The sequence below is a fragment of the Protopterus annectens genome, chromosome 13.part0 (assembly GCF_019279795.1).
Source record: "Protopterus annectens isolate FY-2018-M chromosome 13.part0, PAN1.0, whole genome shotgun sequence".
Lineage (NCBI taxonomy): Eukaryota > Metazoa > Chordata > Ceratodontiformes > Protopteridae > Protopterus > Protopterus annectens.
Window position 1 is genome coordinate 607,886,612 of NC_056747.1, and position 16,539 is coordinate 607,903,150.

At 41.3% G+C, this 16,539-nt stretch overlaps 1 protein-coding gene across 1 annotated transcript in view; it reads right to left on the reverse strand.

The window, feature by feature from the left end:
- Positions 1-16,539, reverse strand: part of PRR11 (proline rich 11) — an 868,944-nt gene that overhangs the window by 448,764 nt on the left and 403,641 nt on the right. Inside the window, exon 6 of the mRNA XM_044054274.1 lies at positions 9,698-9,799. Within this exon, the coding sequence (XP_043910209.1) occupies positions 9,698-9,799 (102 nt within the window). The remainder of the gene's footprint in view (positions 1-9,697; positions 9,800-16,539) is intronic.

Here is a 16,539-nt window from a genome sequence, read left to right on the forward strand (position 1 = left end):
AAATCCATCTGTAACTGACTAAGCGCTTTCACCCAACAAAGGGCACCCTCAGAGTCAGTTAAATCATAGTTACAGATCATATATAAAGAAACTTTCAACTTAACTTTCTCCAATGAGAAATAACTTCCAATTAAATGATTACCATAAATAATTGTGCTATTGACTTCACATATATTAACCCTTCATGGTTATAACACAGTTACACAGTTGCATTATTAAAGTTCATTTGTCAATTTAATCAATTTAAATTCTAGTACATGACCAAAAATAAATTTGTATTATACGTAACAAATCTATGTAAAGTGTAAAATGTAAAAATGTAAAAAAAAATATATATGTTTTTGGTGTATAAAAAACAAATTCATAACACATTTTCCTAAAAATAAATAATGTTCTAATAAATTTAAAAGTACTATACCAGCAGAGCCCTATGTTTTAAAATGCAAGCCAAGGAGACAACATCATTAATGCCAGGAGAAGTGCTAGCATCCAATCTAACTTGCCATAAGCACTCCTTTACTTCTAGCATATTCTGGTAATCACCCCCAAAATCTTTTTTATATATCCTGTCTATAACAAAAAATATAAATTTATTAAAACGTGCACATCTTTGACTGTGAATAAATAAGGAATTTGTTGCTTTTTTGTTCTTAATATCTCTTACATGCTCCAATATTCTTTGTCTCAGCTTTCTAGTTGTCATTCCTATGTAGAAAGCTGTACAAGATAAACAGGTTGCTGCATATATAACCATACTAGTATTACAATTGCAATATCCAGGGCTTGCTATTGTTCTTTTAAAATTCCCAATTAAAACGTAAGGTCCATCATTAATGAACTTGCATGCCTTACATTTTCCGCACTTAGCCATCTTGGCTGGTCTCAGGCTAGTGGGTTTCGGTTTCCTTTCCAAAAGTTCTTTGATGTTTGAACCTCTACTGTTTATAAACCTTGGAGAGTATATTACATCCGAAATATGGAACCCAATTCTGCCACCAGATGACCCTGCTATGTCACCAGAGGTATTGTTAAGAATATCACAAAATCAAGAAGAACAGGCAATTGATCTGACTAACAATTTAGAAGGAAAAGTAGACAGTGAATTGTGTCCTGTAATTATTAGTGATGGTATGTTCGGTATATACAATTATTCAGATTTTGGGGTGTCCAAAGATCACTTATCATTATTGAAAAAAGGTTTTACTTTTGTGCCCAATGTTAGACAATATCTGGGTAGAATGGTTATTAATTTGAAATTATACACTAGACAATTGAACCTAAAATTATATTTTGAAAGTAGACTAAAGGTTACAAGAGACGCACAAACTTTTACACCTAAAAGGAGTAGTACATTTATTCCACCATACAATTCCTTAATTTTAGCTTTTGAAAGACTTTGCACTTTACAAATAAGGAGAACAAATGCTTTTTGGGAAGCTGTCCCAAACAATTTAACTTTGGCAGAGAAGTTCTGTTTAAATGATCTTGTAAACAACCACCACTATAGAGTTATGAAACCTGATAAAGGAGGAGGTGTGGTCATTATGACAAATATTGAATATACATGGAATATGCAGAACATGTTGCAAGAGAGTGACACCTATGGTTTAGTATCCAAGTTTGAAGCACAAAAAGCTTACACTAAAATAATTTGGCAGTTATACGAATATTTAAGTGTAGGTATAATTAATCAGGATGAATTTGATTATTTATCTGTTGAACATCCTGTTATGCCTAATCTATTTGGGATTCCAAAGATACATAAAAGCATGAAAAATCCCCCCTTCAGGCCAATAGTGGCGGCAAAAGGATCAAAAACAGAACCCTTAGCTGCATATGTAGATATTACATGCAAAAATGTTTTAAACAAAGTACCACACATATTAAAAGATTCTTGGCACTGTCTTGATTGTTTGAAAAGTTTGACTAGTGCTGACTTAGGAGAATTTTGTTTTATAACAGTGGATGTTATAAACATATTCTCTGTCATACCACATGACAAGGGACTTGAAAGTTTTTCAAGGAGCTTACTGAAATATGGGAACATGCATCAAGTTAAGAGAATTTTGTTGGTGGATTTAATGGAGATGGTTTTAGAAAACAACTTTATCCATTTCGAAGCAGAATTTCACAAACAACTTACGGGGGTAGCAATGGGTGCCATATGTGCACCCATATATGCCAATTTAGTGTTAGCCGATTGGGAAGTTCAATATGTGTTGTCTTCACCTTATGCCTCTAAGATGTTAATTTACCTGAGGTTCTTGGATGATGTACTACTTTTGTGGAAAGGTAATGGTCAAGAGCTAGACGAATTTATTAAGTACCTTAATACAACTACTACATTTTTAAGGTTTACTAGTACAGTTGGAAAAAATTCCATTAATTTCTTGGATCTGCACCTATGCACAAAAGAAGGGAAATTACATTCAAGTCTGTATAGGAAAAAGACATATAGTAATTCTTTTTTGCACTTTATGAGTTGCCATCCTTACTATATGAAAAGGAATTTAGTTAAGGGCCAGATGATCAGGGCATCCAGAATAACCAGTGAGGATGGAATATTCCTTGAAGAACTAAACTCGTTGATTGAGTTGTTCTCTGAGAGGGGATATCCCATGGATTTGCTAATGTTGACCAAGACTGAAATATTATCTAGAAGAAGTGTAGATTTTAAACCTATTTTGTTAGACACTGATTTTGGAATGGCTAACACCCCAAAGAGAAAGCATGCAGTTAATAACCCCCATGTAGGTTTCATATTACCTTATAATGAAAACTCTGGAAAATTTAAGGAAATCATTCAAACAGGTTGGCAAAGCATACTATCTGAAGATATTACTAAAATAATGGGGGGGGCTCCAAGATTTATAAACAGTAGAGGTTCAAACATCAAAGAACTTTTGGAAAGGAAACCAAAACCCACTAGCCTGAGACCAGCCAAGATGGCTAAGTGCGGAAAATGTAAGGCATGCAAGTTCATTAATGATGGACCTTACGTTTTAATTGGGAATTTTAAAAGAACAATAGCAAGCCCTGGATATTGCAATTGTAATACCAGTATGGTTATATATGCAGCAACCTGTTTATATTGTACAGCTTTCTACATAGGAATGACAACTAGAAAGCTGAGACAAAGACTATTGGAGCATGTAAGAGATATTAAGAACAAAAAAGCAACAAATTCCTTATTTATTCACAGTCAAAGATGTGCAAGTTTTAATAAATTTATATTTTTTGATATAGACAGGATATATAAAAAAGATTTTGGGGGTGATTACCAGAATATGCTAGAAGTAAAGGAGTTCTTATGGCAAGTTAGATTGGATGCTAGCACTTCTCCTGGCATTAATGATGTTGTCTCCTTGGCTTGCATTTTAAAACATAGGGCTCTGCTGGTATAGTACTTTTAAATTTATTAGAACATTATTTATTTTTAGGAAAACGTGTTATGAATTTGTTTTTTATGCACCAAAAACATATATATTTTTTACATTTTTACATTTTACACTTTACATAGATTTGTTACGTATAATACAAATTTATTTTTGGTCATGTACTAGAATTTAAATTGATGAAATTGACAAATGAACTTTAATAATACAACTGTAACTATGTTATAACCATAAAGGGTTAATATATGTGAAGTCAATAGAACAATTATTTATGGTAATCATTTAATTGGAAGTTATTTCTCATTGGAGAAAGTTAAGTTGAAAGTTTCTTTATATATGATCTGTAACTATGATTTAACTGACTCTGAGGATGCCCTTTGTTGGGTGAAAGCGCTTAGTCAGTTACAGATGGATTTTCATTGTTTTGTTGTTCTACATGTGGATTATTAAAACCGTTGTGGTTTTTACTTTTGGCTACACTGGAATTTATTCTTATTAATTTATTTTTGCTTATGACAAAGGTTCTGGATAGGTCTAATGCAGTCATTTGATAGTCATAACATGGAGGGACAGAAGGTTAAGCCGGATGGAAGAAGACAACATGGATCTATAATTATGGTAAGTATATAATTTTCATATCCGATGTTGTCTTTCCTGTGCGATTCAATGGGTAGGGCAGATTCTCTAGCTACTAGCACACCAGGCTAGTATCATGGAAAGATATTCTGAAGCATGGTGGAGCCGAAGGATGCACAGGATCCAGACTACACGTCCAGCTTGTAATGGTAGATAAAGGTGTCAACATTAGACAAAGTAGCCACAGCACAAATATCATCTAAAGGCAGTCTGGCAAAATATGGTATAGAAACTGCAACTGCTCTGGTTGAATGAGCTCTAGATTTGTAAGGGAGAGACAGACCTTTCTCTCTGTATACACAAGTAATACAATCAGAAAGCCACCTGGACATTGCCACTTTTGAAACAGTGTTTCCCAATGTGGCTCTTGAAAAGGAAACAAAAAGTTGCTTTGTTTCTCTAAACCCTTTGGTCCAATAAAAGTAGAACCTCAATTGATGATGAACATACAGCAAGTGCAAGATTTATTCTCCTTCATTAGGAAAACTTGGAAAGAAGACTGGTAAATTGATTGACAGCTTAAGAGCAGCTTCCAACGCCACTTTTAGAAGAAAATTTGGATTAGTTCACAGAGGCACCCTGTTATTATGCAAAATCAAATTAAAAGCTAGCAAAGTAATGCCTGCATCTCAGAAATTCTCTTAACTGATGTAACGGCCAACAGAAAAAATAGTTTTACATGACAGAAAATTCAGTTCTGCCGAAGTTGTAAGTTGAAAGTTTCAAGGAGGCAAGAGAATTCTGTTTTTCTCCTACGTGAAACTTAGAAATAATTGCTATTTGTGACTTAATGGTATGAAAGGTAGCACCTCCCCTAAATAAACCTACCAAAAATTCCAGAGTAGATACTAATGGTGCTGAAAAGGGATCCATTTACTTTTGTAAACTTTTCTGCTGTTCAGTTTTTGCGAGGAGGATAAGATATGAATAACTGAGGCATGGCATTTCTGGTCATTAAGGGACTATGTGGTTAATTTTAGGGCTTTTATGTCCCGGAGAGACTGAATGGATGGGTGAGACAATGGATCTGAAAGCAAGTCCAACACGCACGGAGGGTGTTTCAGATAAGGCCAAAGGAAGAGGAGCCAAACCTGACAAGGCCAAAAGGGGACAGTGCTAATCACTCCTGCTTTGCACCAAATAGCTTTCTGAAGGAACTTCCTTATAAGTAGAAGAGGTGGGAAAGCATAGGACACCCAGGGGACCAAGTGTGAATCACAGCACCCTTCAGTGACTGAACTTCCCATGGATCAAGGCAAAGTAGCTGTTGTATCTGGTGTTCAGATGGGATGCAAAAAGACTGCAGCATGGCTTGTCCCAGTATCTGAAAATCATAGTTGCCACTGGCTGATTGAAGGACCACTCATGAGACAGGAAAATGGATCTGCCAAGCTTTTCTGCTGAAACACGAACTCCCCAGGATATGCATTGTCAACAGCAAGTGTTGGAACGATATTACTCATTGCCACACCCTCATAGCTTCTCAACATAATAGGCATAAGCAGGTTCCTCCCTTACCTTCTGAGGTACCAGACCACAGCCATATCAGCCATCTGGATGGAAATCACACCTGGGGAAGGGAATCATGAAAGGCCTACAATGCTAGGAGGACTGCCCTCATTTCCAAGACATTGTTGTGAAATTTGGTGTCTGAAATCATCCACGTGCCGTGAACAGTTTTTCCTTTGAAATGTCCCCTCCACCCCAGAAGGGAGGTGTCCATGGTCACAATGGCTTCTTCAGGTAGAAAAATGAATGGTAGACCCCACATCACTAGTGGGGAAGTCATCCACCAGTGGATGTGACATCTGCATATCAGTATGAAACAAAATAAGAATTACTTGGGTTGGTACAACATCAACCACTGGACAGAGGGGTCTGTCTGAATCTGACCTGAGGAACTACATTAATCAAATCAGCCACTAACTGCAGTATTCAAAAGATAAATCTTGCTAGGGGATTCGACATATAGAGGATCTTGGAAGCCTACCGATGCAGGAATATTACTCAAGTCCAGAAGTTTGGCAATTTGAGATATCTCCAGGTGGCACTCTATGAATTCTATTGTCTGTATCAGTGTTAGCTGGATTTTCTGTAGGTTAACACTGATCTCCAGCTAATGAAAACTGGAGCAAGAAGTCCCTGAACTGAATAAGTAGATACTTGCTGGGTGTGACGAGGAGACAGTCGTCTAGATAAGGGAACACTTGGTACCCTTCCAGCCCTAGACATGCAGCCACCATTGCCATGCCCTTGGTGAATGCCCTGGGGGCTGTGGTGAGACCAAATGGCAGTGCTCCGAATTGAAAATGAATGGCCCCCAGCCAAAAGTGGAGAAACCTCAGACTGACTCGCTATCTTATTATGACAGTAAGCATCCTGAAGGTCAGTCAAGCACATCTAGTTGATCTTCCTCAGAATCAGAACCATCCAGAACTTTGTTTGCTTTACAAACTGATTGAGGTGGCTGAGGTCCAGGACTGGCTTGAGGTCTCAGGTCTTTTCTGAAACCGAAATAAATCTTGAATTGATTCCATATCCTTGATGGTCTGGTGCGACCTCCTGGATTATTTGTTTTTCTAACAGCTTTGAAACTTCTGCTGCTTCTGCCAGTTTCTTCTGACCGGGTGAAACACTGGGAATATTCAGCCTGTTGCTGAGAGGAAAGCAAAGGGAATAATGTAGCCTCTAGTAATTACCTCCTGCACCCAAGAGTCCGGAGTGATGGCTAGCCAGACATGAGGGTGCAGAGACAAGCACCCACGATTGCCTCCAGAGTGTAACATTTGGGAAATCTTTCAGGAGTGCTGGAAGGATAAAGGGACCCTCAAACCCCTTGATTCTGCAGTCTACCTCTACCTTGAGGGCAATGTCCATTGAAAATGTTTCCCCCTCTGCCTCAAGCAGTCTGTCACCAAAAGAGTCCCAGTCAAAACTATAGAATTTATGGAACAATAACTTCTATCTACCATTTTGGTTCCAGGAAAAAGTCCTTTGGGGGTGGAAAAAATGGATGCCTACAGCAGACAGGGTTTCACACTCCTTCTTGCTTGTGGTGAATACTTCATTGATCTTGGGTCCAAAAAGTATAGAACCATCAAAAAGAGCACTGATAAAGGACGTCTTGAAGTTCCCTGCAAAGTCACCAAGACACATCTAGGTGGGCCTGTAAATAGCAATGCTAATGCTGGTAGCTCTTGACATGTCAACCTCTGCACATGAAAGCAGTTGCATGGACATGTTAGACATCAACTGAAGGGTAGTTAGCTGCGATTCCACAGTTTTCTGTACATCAGCATTCAGGTTACCTGAGGGGGACTTGGAAAGCTATTTGGTCAAGTCCACTGGAAATGAGGTATATGGGCTAGGTAATTCAGCATGCATAGAGCAAACATCGCTGAATTGAAAGTTTGCTTTCCGAATCTGTAATACACCCTCGACTCCCTGTTAGAGGGATTAACAGAAGTGCTGTCTTCAGAGAGTTCCTTTTCATTGGCTGCTGCAACCACTATGGTATCTACATTGCTTCAATACAGTCAATTCCTAGGGGATACCAATATTTTGTCAGGTTTCCATGGGACTGACTCCACCACATCATGTTCTTTTCAAGCCAGATTAGAGACCAGGTCAATGAGCTCATTAGCGAGTGGGACCGTCCAGGAACTAAGTGAGGCAGCCATGAAAGTCTCGAGGAATACAGACTCCTCCTGGGAGGGGGCTTCAGTGGACCAACCCACTTGCTATTTCATCATTTCAAGAATGTCTCCAAATGAGACATCTTCTAAGGAGGACAGTATCTTCCATGAGTGACTCCTGAGGGGAATTCAAACGTCTCCTTTTGCAAGTTGTTTCCTATTCCCTTCTCTGATGGGAGGTTCCAGAGATAGCTCTAAACTTGGAGGGGGAACTTGCCAAGTGAGTGTCCTTGAGACTTACTGAGCTTGGCTGTCCCTGCCTGACAGGATGATCACAAACAGGAGCTGTAGAATCCAGAGAGGATCTGGACAGTGCTGAGTGTGTGTGAGAGAGACCTCCTTGTTTAACCTAGAGAGCTCGAAGGCTAAAGCAGAGTAAAAATTCTTATTGGACTCTGCTCTGAAACTGACATCTGGGCCAAGCTGTCTAAGGCTGAAGTAGCCAAAGGCAGGGATGGTGCTGATAACCTCTGAGTAAATCTTGAATCCTGGACTTCCTGACTCAGACCCTTTCAGATCTGATGCTGGAGTCAAATGGGTAAGAGAAACTGTTAAAGCCAACCAAGCTATTGGCTCTGACAAGGTCAACCTTCTAGTTTCACTCAGCTCCCTGGATACTAATCAGAATCGGTTGCTGAATTAAATGCTGATCCAATTGTCTCAGCATTTTTGGAGCTGGGTTAGAAGGGCCTAATGGACTGGAGATCTCTTCTGGGCCCTTTCCCTGACATCAGTTTTCTCTTTCTGCTTTTCTTTGTTTTTCTCTCTCCTTTTCTTTCTATTTAGAAAATTTTGACTTATTCCCTACCTTCTTGGCTGAAGGGGAAGCAGATGCTGATCCAAAAGTGGTCGATTCTCCTGCTGGGGCAGGGAGAACACCTTACCCTGAGGACTGATTTGTTCCTGCGATTAGTCACAGTCCTTGACCCAAAGGAGGCATAGAACTTGCATTCTATATCCAGGTAATTTACCCTTAAACAAATACACAGAAGATGGTGGTCCTAGACAGGAATCTTTTGCCCACGTGTAGTGCACTTTTTAAAACCAGAAGCCTTGTCACTCATGGTCATACATACACTAGCACCACAGAGCAGAAAAAAGTTATAAATCCCACAAATAATTTAACAGAAGCTAAATATCTGAGGTAAAATAATGTTAAAGACATCAACAAACTTTTTTTTAAATAAAAGTAGAGGAGATAATAAGGTGGGAAAAATACTTCCACAAACATAAGTCTAAGAACAGAATTAGAATATCCAAAGGATATTTCCTCAAATCATCTCTGAAACACTGAGAAAAAACTGTTGAAAAAACACATCTCCTAAAGTTGAGTGCCAAGCCCTCAGGTAATGTCTGAACCAAATAGGTGCAAACAAGATCTAACATACTGTAGGGACAAGAGGAAATTATGGGTAAGACAGGAGCCTAAGCCCTCAATACAAAAGCTTGAAAAAGGCACTGATGTCAGATCCTTTCAAATCCAACAGCCCATGTGTTGAGCTGGATGGAAAGAACAACATCACATCATCACTTTTCCTACTTTTCTCCCCAAGGTGAATGTGGAGGTATGCACCCAAGTTATCTGTGGATTGTGTTGTTTCCAGTATTCTAGTAGTCTATCTGGAGCCATTAGTTATTTAGGTATAATGCATGCACAAAACAAGAGGCAAACGAGTACACTGAATAGTACTACATTTCAAATACTTCCGACAGTTCATTGGGTGAGGATCAAAATATAGGTGTGTGTGTGTGTGTGTGTGTGTGTGTGTGTGTGTGTGTGTGTGTGTGTATGTGTGTGTGTATATATATATATATATATATATATATATATATATATATATATATATATATATATATATATATATATATATATATATATGTATGTATATATATAATGTGAATATATATTTACATTATACTTACTGACCTAAAGAAACAAAACATTTTGTACAGCTATAAAAAAATCCTTACCATTTTTGTGTCTGTGAAACTGCTTGTTTTTCTCAGTCTCACGTTATGCAAATCTTTAAGTGTAATAGTCAAAGGTCCTTCCAATTTTGGAGGGTCTGATATCTGAGAAATCAATAAAAATCAGATATCAGTGATTTGTTAGGAAAATTGGAATATAAATGATGCAACCCTGAAAGAAGCAATGTGAGTTACAAAATAGTAAATACAAAACTGTTATTTTGGAAACTAGAAAGAAGAAAATTCAACTAAAGGTGATTTATCTCAAAGGAGAAGTACTTAAATGTTTCTTAACACCTAGCTTCATCAGAGCAAAAGAACAACTACTGTACATTTCTGAAATGCCCAGTACACTTAATGTTGACAATGATGCCCTGAGGCAATTATAGGACAGGAGTTTTAAGAAATTAATATTTCCAGCTGACACAGATCATTTAACCACCCAAGTGATCCACGACTTACTGAGGATTTTATATTCAAGATGATGCATATGATACCACATTTACCAGTAGTGCAGGCGTGAGGCTACATGAACTCAAATATATCTAGACAAAAATTCTGGTGTACACTTTGAATCCTTACTCTGGAATCCATAGAGGTTGGGCCTGCATTAATACAATCCAGAATTGGCTTCTTGGATTATGCTCATATCTTCTTTCCTCCAAAGAAATGATCTTCAAAAGACAGAGCTTCTCCTGGAAAGATGAGCCTCCAAGAGTGATATAGGAAACTAAGAAGTGAGGGCTAACTGGGGCAGAAGAGAAGGGAAAGAAGCAGCCTAAGGACATGAAACATCATATGGGAAAGTTATTATAAATGAAAATTTATGTCATAAAAGGAGGCATAATTATGTGTCATGGCTGTAGAATATCTGAACATATTAACAGAATCCAGAAAGATAATTTGCAGACACCTTAATAATTGGGGGCAAAAGCTGGGTACAACAACCCTCTGTTTCTAAAGGTCAGCCAAACAGTTCACTTACGCTGTGCTGATGATGTCAAAACAAGACGGAAACATGCATGCCCACAGCTAGTGGAGTTTGGAGTCATTGGCCTGAATTTGTCCAGTAATCGATTTTAAAAAAAGTCATGGGCATTCAGAACCGCCATACAGCTGAAACACCTGGTGTCCTTAAGGGATCATTTGCATATATTCCATAATTATCTTTTACAAGAGGTTTCAAGGAATCACACATTGCAAACTCTAGCTTGGCTAGGTTTTTCTTGTTTTTTTTCCCAGTTGGATTGGCTGTGTGTTCTGTTTACTCTTTTATTCTGTTAAGGTGGAAATATAATTGTTTATGTTCACCCAGAATATGTAGTATATATTCTCCTTTATTCTCATAATGAGGAAAGAAGAATGTTAAGTGAATGAGCTGAGACATATTACAAACTGAAGCAACTTTGGAAACAAATGAGGGATTTGTCCTTAAGGAAACTGTCTTTGTGGAAAATCAAGTAAAGGGGAAATGAAGACAGGGTGTGGAGTTCCAAAGTTCTTCTTGCAGAATTAATAGCTACAGAGATGGTTTTCAAAAAAAGATATTTAAGTTTTGATACAAAAGCTGGTTCAAAAGGCAGTTTAGTGAGAGTCTCCTGTACAAACTTTAAGTCCTAAGGAAGAACTGGGTCTCTAACTAGTAGCCTCAACAGTAAATAGAAGTTATGTCCTTACCATAACGTTCCATGTGGAGTGTTCATCTCGCCTTTGTTCTTACACATGGGTTCGGAGCCGATCCTCGGCTCCGTGTCGGCCGCTTGCAAGCTCTGCATCGAGAAGAAGCTCGAGACAACCTAATACCCACAATCCCCCTCTGCCTTTACCTCAGATCTAGTTTGCAAGCAAACCAGCAGTCAGAGAGAGAAACACTCATGCCAATATCACATATGCACAGAAACTAAGAGTCTATATATATACATATATATATATATATATATATATATATATATATATATATACATGTCAACCATATATACAACAACTGCAATGCAGAAGCAGAATGCCCCAGACCAGGCACCAAACTGAGCGTTCTTCCTAAGGGTGGGAGGGTGGGAATGTAAGAACAAAGCGAGATGAACACTCCACATGGAACGTTATGGTAAGGACATAACTTCTATATGTGATAGTGTTCAATCTCGCCGTTTGTTCTTACACATGGGTAGCGTCCCTAGCTCCTTGTTCCTGAGGAACTCACGGAAGGACGTTCTTGAGCACAGTGGAACCAAAGGTTGCCCTGTCCCTAGAAACCTTGTCTACCTTATAATGAGAAATGAATGTATGTGGTTTAGACCAAGTAGCAGCCGCACAAATAGCGTCTAGTGGTAGGCGAGCTGCATGAGCCAAGGATGTAGACACTGACCTTGTGGAATGTCCTTTGGGTTTGTGCAAAAGAGTTTGATCTGAAGAATCATAGACATAGATGATACAATCCGTTAACCACTTAGAAAGAGTTCTTTTAGTAACCGCTACTCCTTTTCTGTTATCAGCAAAGGCTACAAAAAGTTGATCAGATTTCCTGTGATCCTTTGTTCTATCCAAGTAAAACCTTAGTTGTCTGTGGACATCTAATTTGTGTAACATATACTCCATTTTATTGGAGTGATTCTTGAAGAAAGTGGGTAATTCAATGGACTGATTAATATTGTTAACAGAACAAACTTTAGGAAGGAAGGATGAATTAGTGCGAAGAGAAACTCTGTCAGAGTGAAAGATCAAATAAGGGTGTTTAATGAAGAGAGCTTGAAGTTCAGATACTCGCCTAGCGGATGTAATGGCTACCAAAAAGAGAGTCTTCCACGACAAAAATTTCAATGGGCAAGAGGAGGCTGGTTCAAAGGGGCAGCATCAACTTAGATAATAATAAGTTTAGACTCCAAGGTGGCGTAGGAGATCTAATTGGTGGTCTAATATGAAAAGACCCTTTAAAAAGGCTTTACAAAGTCTGTGGGCCATAACAGGAGCCCCACATTCTTCCACATGGAAATTAGAAATGGCAGCCAATTGAACTCTTAATGTGGCAGGAGAAGCACCCTGATGGAACAATTCTGTTAAAAACTCTAATATTTTATTCAAAGGAGCTATAACAGGGTCCACTTGCTGTGCATTTGCCCAGAATACAAAGCGCTTCCATTTACTAGTATATGTTTTAGTAGTGGAAGCTTTATGAGAAGCCACTAATATATTCTGAACTGCAGGTGAAAGAAGATCAGACCTGGCTAAGTTGGGAATTGGAGCAGCCAAGCTGCTAGATGGAGGGACAAGAGCGAGGGGTGGGGAGCCCCTGACGAGTGAGTCAATAGATCTGACTCTGGGTCCAGGATCCAGGGTCCCCGAATGCAGTGTGTCAAAAGGAAGGGGAACCAAATTTGACGAGACCAGAATGGGGCAATGAGGATTATTGTCCTGTGTAGGTTGTTGGCTTTCTGGAGAAACTTTGTGATCAGGGGGAAGGGAGGAAATGCGTACAGGAGACCCGGGGGCCAATCGTGAATCAGTGCGTCCCTGGGGACTTCCCCTGGAGGGGGTAATAGGGCAAAGTAGCTCCTGCATTTGGCGTTCATTGGAGACGCAAACAGATCGCAGGAAGGCTGGCCCCACGTGCGAAAAATCTTTTTCGCAACTGACTGTTTTAGGGACCACTCGTGCGGTAACAGTATTGCTCTGCTCAGCCTGTCGGCTATGACGTTGGATGACCCCGGGATGTGCGTTGCTATCAGAAAGCGACCCGTGGACTCCGCCCATTGCCAGATTCTCATGGCCTCTCTGCATAGCTGATAGGACTTGGTTCCCCCTTGCTTGTTTATGTACCAGACTACAGACATGTTGTCCGTCTGAACTGCAATAGTTCCCAGAGGAAGAAGGGGAGCAAAGTGTTGCAACGCTAGAAACACTGCCCTCAACTCTAGAACATTGATGTGCAGATTGTACTCTAAATTGGTCCATTCGCCTTGGACTGTCTGTCCCTGAAAGATGCCCTCCCGCCCTATCAGGGAAGCGTCTGTGGTCACCGTAGCTGTCGGTGTGGGTAGCACAAATGGTCTCCCCTTGGAAAGGTTGCAAGTCTGAAGCCACCAGTTTAGGTGTGATTTGCATGTGTTTGTTATGAGAATCTCGTGTGTCAGAGGTAGTTGTTGGAACGACCATTGTGCAAACAGTAGCCATTGTAGGACTCTCATGTGCAGTCTTCCCAAGGGTATTGCAATAAGAGAAGCTGACATGAGTCCCAAAACCTTCAGTACCAGTTTTGCTGGGGATTTCCTGGACAAAAGAAGAAGACGTATGTGAGTCTGAAGTGAAAGTATCCTTTCTGGAGGAAGTCTTAGAATTAACTGATGTGTATCTAATTCCGCTCCTATGAATAAGATACACTGTGATGGCTGTAGTAAGGATCTTCCGAAGTTTACGGAAATTCCGAGGTGAACACACAGTTGAAGAGTGTAGTCTCTGGCCTGTACTAGTTGATGCTGGGTGGTGGCAGAAAGGAGCCAGTCGTCCAGATACGGAAACACCTGGAATCCTAGGCGTCTCAAGTGAGACGCTACCACTGCCATGCATTTGGTGAAGACCCTGGGGGCTGAGGTCAGACCAAAGGGCAGGGCTCGAAACTGAAAGTGACTGGCACCCAGCCGGAAGCGCAAATGATCTCTGGATGCCCTGGCCATTTTGATGTGGTAGTATGCATCCTTCAGATCTATTGAGCACATCCAGTCGTCCTTCTGTAAGAATGGAAGGATCGATTGAAGCGTGACCATTCGGAACTTTTCTTTCTTGACGAAGGTATTGAGGTCGCTTAGGTCCAGAATGGGCCTCCAGTCCCCTGTTTTCTTTGGAACTAAAAAGAACCTTGAGTAAGTTCCGAATCCTCTTTGGTCCGCTGGGACTGGTTGGATGACTCTTTTCTCTAGCAGCTTTGAAATTTCTATAGCTGCTGGCTCTCGCAGATGGGGTGGCACATCTGGGAGTCTTTTCTTTGGAATGGTATAGGATAGAAATGGTATATTGTAACCTCTGGTAACCACGCTTTTTACCCACTTGTCTGTAGTTATGTTTTGCCAGGCCTGAGGGTATAAAGCTAAGCGACCCCCGACTGCCTCCAGAGCAGGACAGTCGGGCCTCCTCTCAGGAGTGCTGGAAAGGTTAACAGGGAGTGTATCCCTGTCACCTTGATTCTGTGGACCCCCTCTGCCGCCAGAGCGGCGTCTTCCACTTCTGCCCCCTCCTCTGCCTCTAGAAGGGGCATCACCCTGTGTGCCTGGGAAAGATCCTTGGGGTTTTCGAAACCACATTTTTCCACCACGTTGCCCTTTGGGGTACGGTCTGGATGGGGTGGAAAAACGGACTCCGACAGCAGACAGAGTCTTTCCCTCCTGCTCACACCGGGTAAGGGTCTCCTTTACTTTGGGGCCAAAAAGAGTGGCACCGTCAAATGGGGCGTTAGTAAAGGAAGACTTGAAGGCTTCCGCAAATGAACATAAGCGCATCCAGGATTGTCTGCGAAGAGCAATCGCTGAAGCTGCTGCCCTACTCGAACCTTCGGCTGCGTAAGAGATCAGCCTCATGGACGAGTTCACAATGGATGTAAGGGTATTAAGTTGCGCTGTCACTTTCTCTGAGACAGCAGCATCTGTAGTACCCTGGAGGGTATCTCCCAACTCTTTGACTAGATCCCTCTGTAGTCGTGTAAAGTGGGTTAAATAGTTCAGGGATCGCATGGAAAAAGCCGCTGAACTAAAAATGCGCTTCCCATACCTGTCCATCGTCCTAGAATCTTTATTAGGGGATGGACAGATGAGGAAGATTCCGACATCTCCTTTTTTGTGGCCGCTGCCACCACCATAGCGTCCACTGGAACTCCTTTTGTCAAGTAAGCCTTGTCCTGGGGTGCAGTGATATACTTATTAGGCTTCCTAGGGACTGGTTCCACTGTGTCAGGAGCCTCCCATGCCCTTCGAGCAATAAGTTCCATTAATTCATCGAAGGGCGGAGTGACCCAGGAGGAGGAAGGGCGAGCACCAAATGCCTTCAGCAAGACTGACTCATCCTCAGAAGGGGGAAGGGACTGCCAGTCACCTCTCTGTTTCAGGATCTCCAAGATGTCAGAGAAGGAGACATCTTCTGAAGGTGACTTTGGGGACCCTTCTGACTCATCCAAGTCAGTATCGGATGTCAAAGATTCTTGTGGAGAATCTAAGTGTCTCCTCTTACACAATCTTTTCCTAGGAACTTCTTTGTGGGGAGCATCCGAAGAAGCCTCCGAGGAAGAGGGGGCACCCTCCAGGGGTGGCTGAGACACTGGTGCTCGACGCTTGGATGTAGCCGTGGGTGCAGAGGAGGATAACGGCCCTTTATGGGGAGGAGAGGTTGCTTCTACTGATGTGGTTGTCTGGGTAGACAACACCTTCCTCATGAGATCGAAGGACCCCGGGTCCCGAGTCGAAGAATCTCCCAGTTCCGAAGAAATGGGAAGAATCCCCGAGACAGGCACCGAAGGCATCGACCCCGAGGACGGAGCCGAATCGATCCGCCGAGGCCCGAGGGAAGAGTCGGAACCGAACGTCGGTTCGACTCTCGGCCCGGAACCAAGGACAGATCGTCGGCTCCGAGACTCCGGTACCGGATCCGACGGAGTCGAGGTGAGAGGAACAGACCGAGAAAGAGACAGTTCTGGACCCGAGGGCTCCACAATCAGAAGATCAACCTCTTCCGGCTCCAAAGACTGGACAGGTCTCGGAGGAGGAATGGATGGAGACAATGGGAGGCCTTCAAGTTTCGACACCAACTGGGTGGAAACCGAAATAAGTTTGGATAGGGCCGAATGCTCCAATAACTTCTGCACCACACGA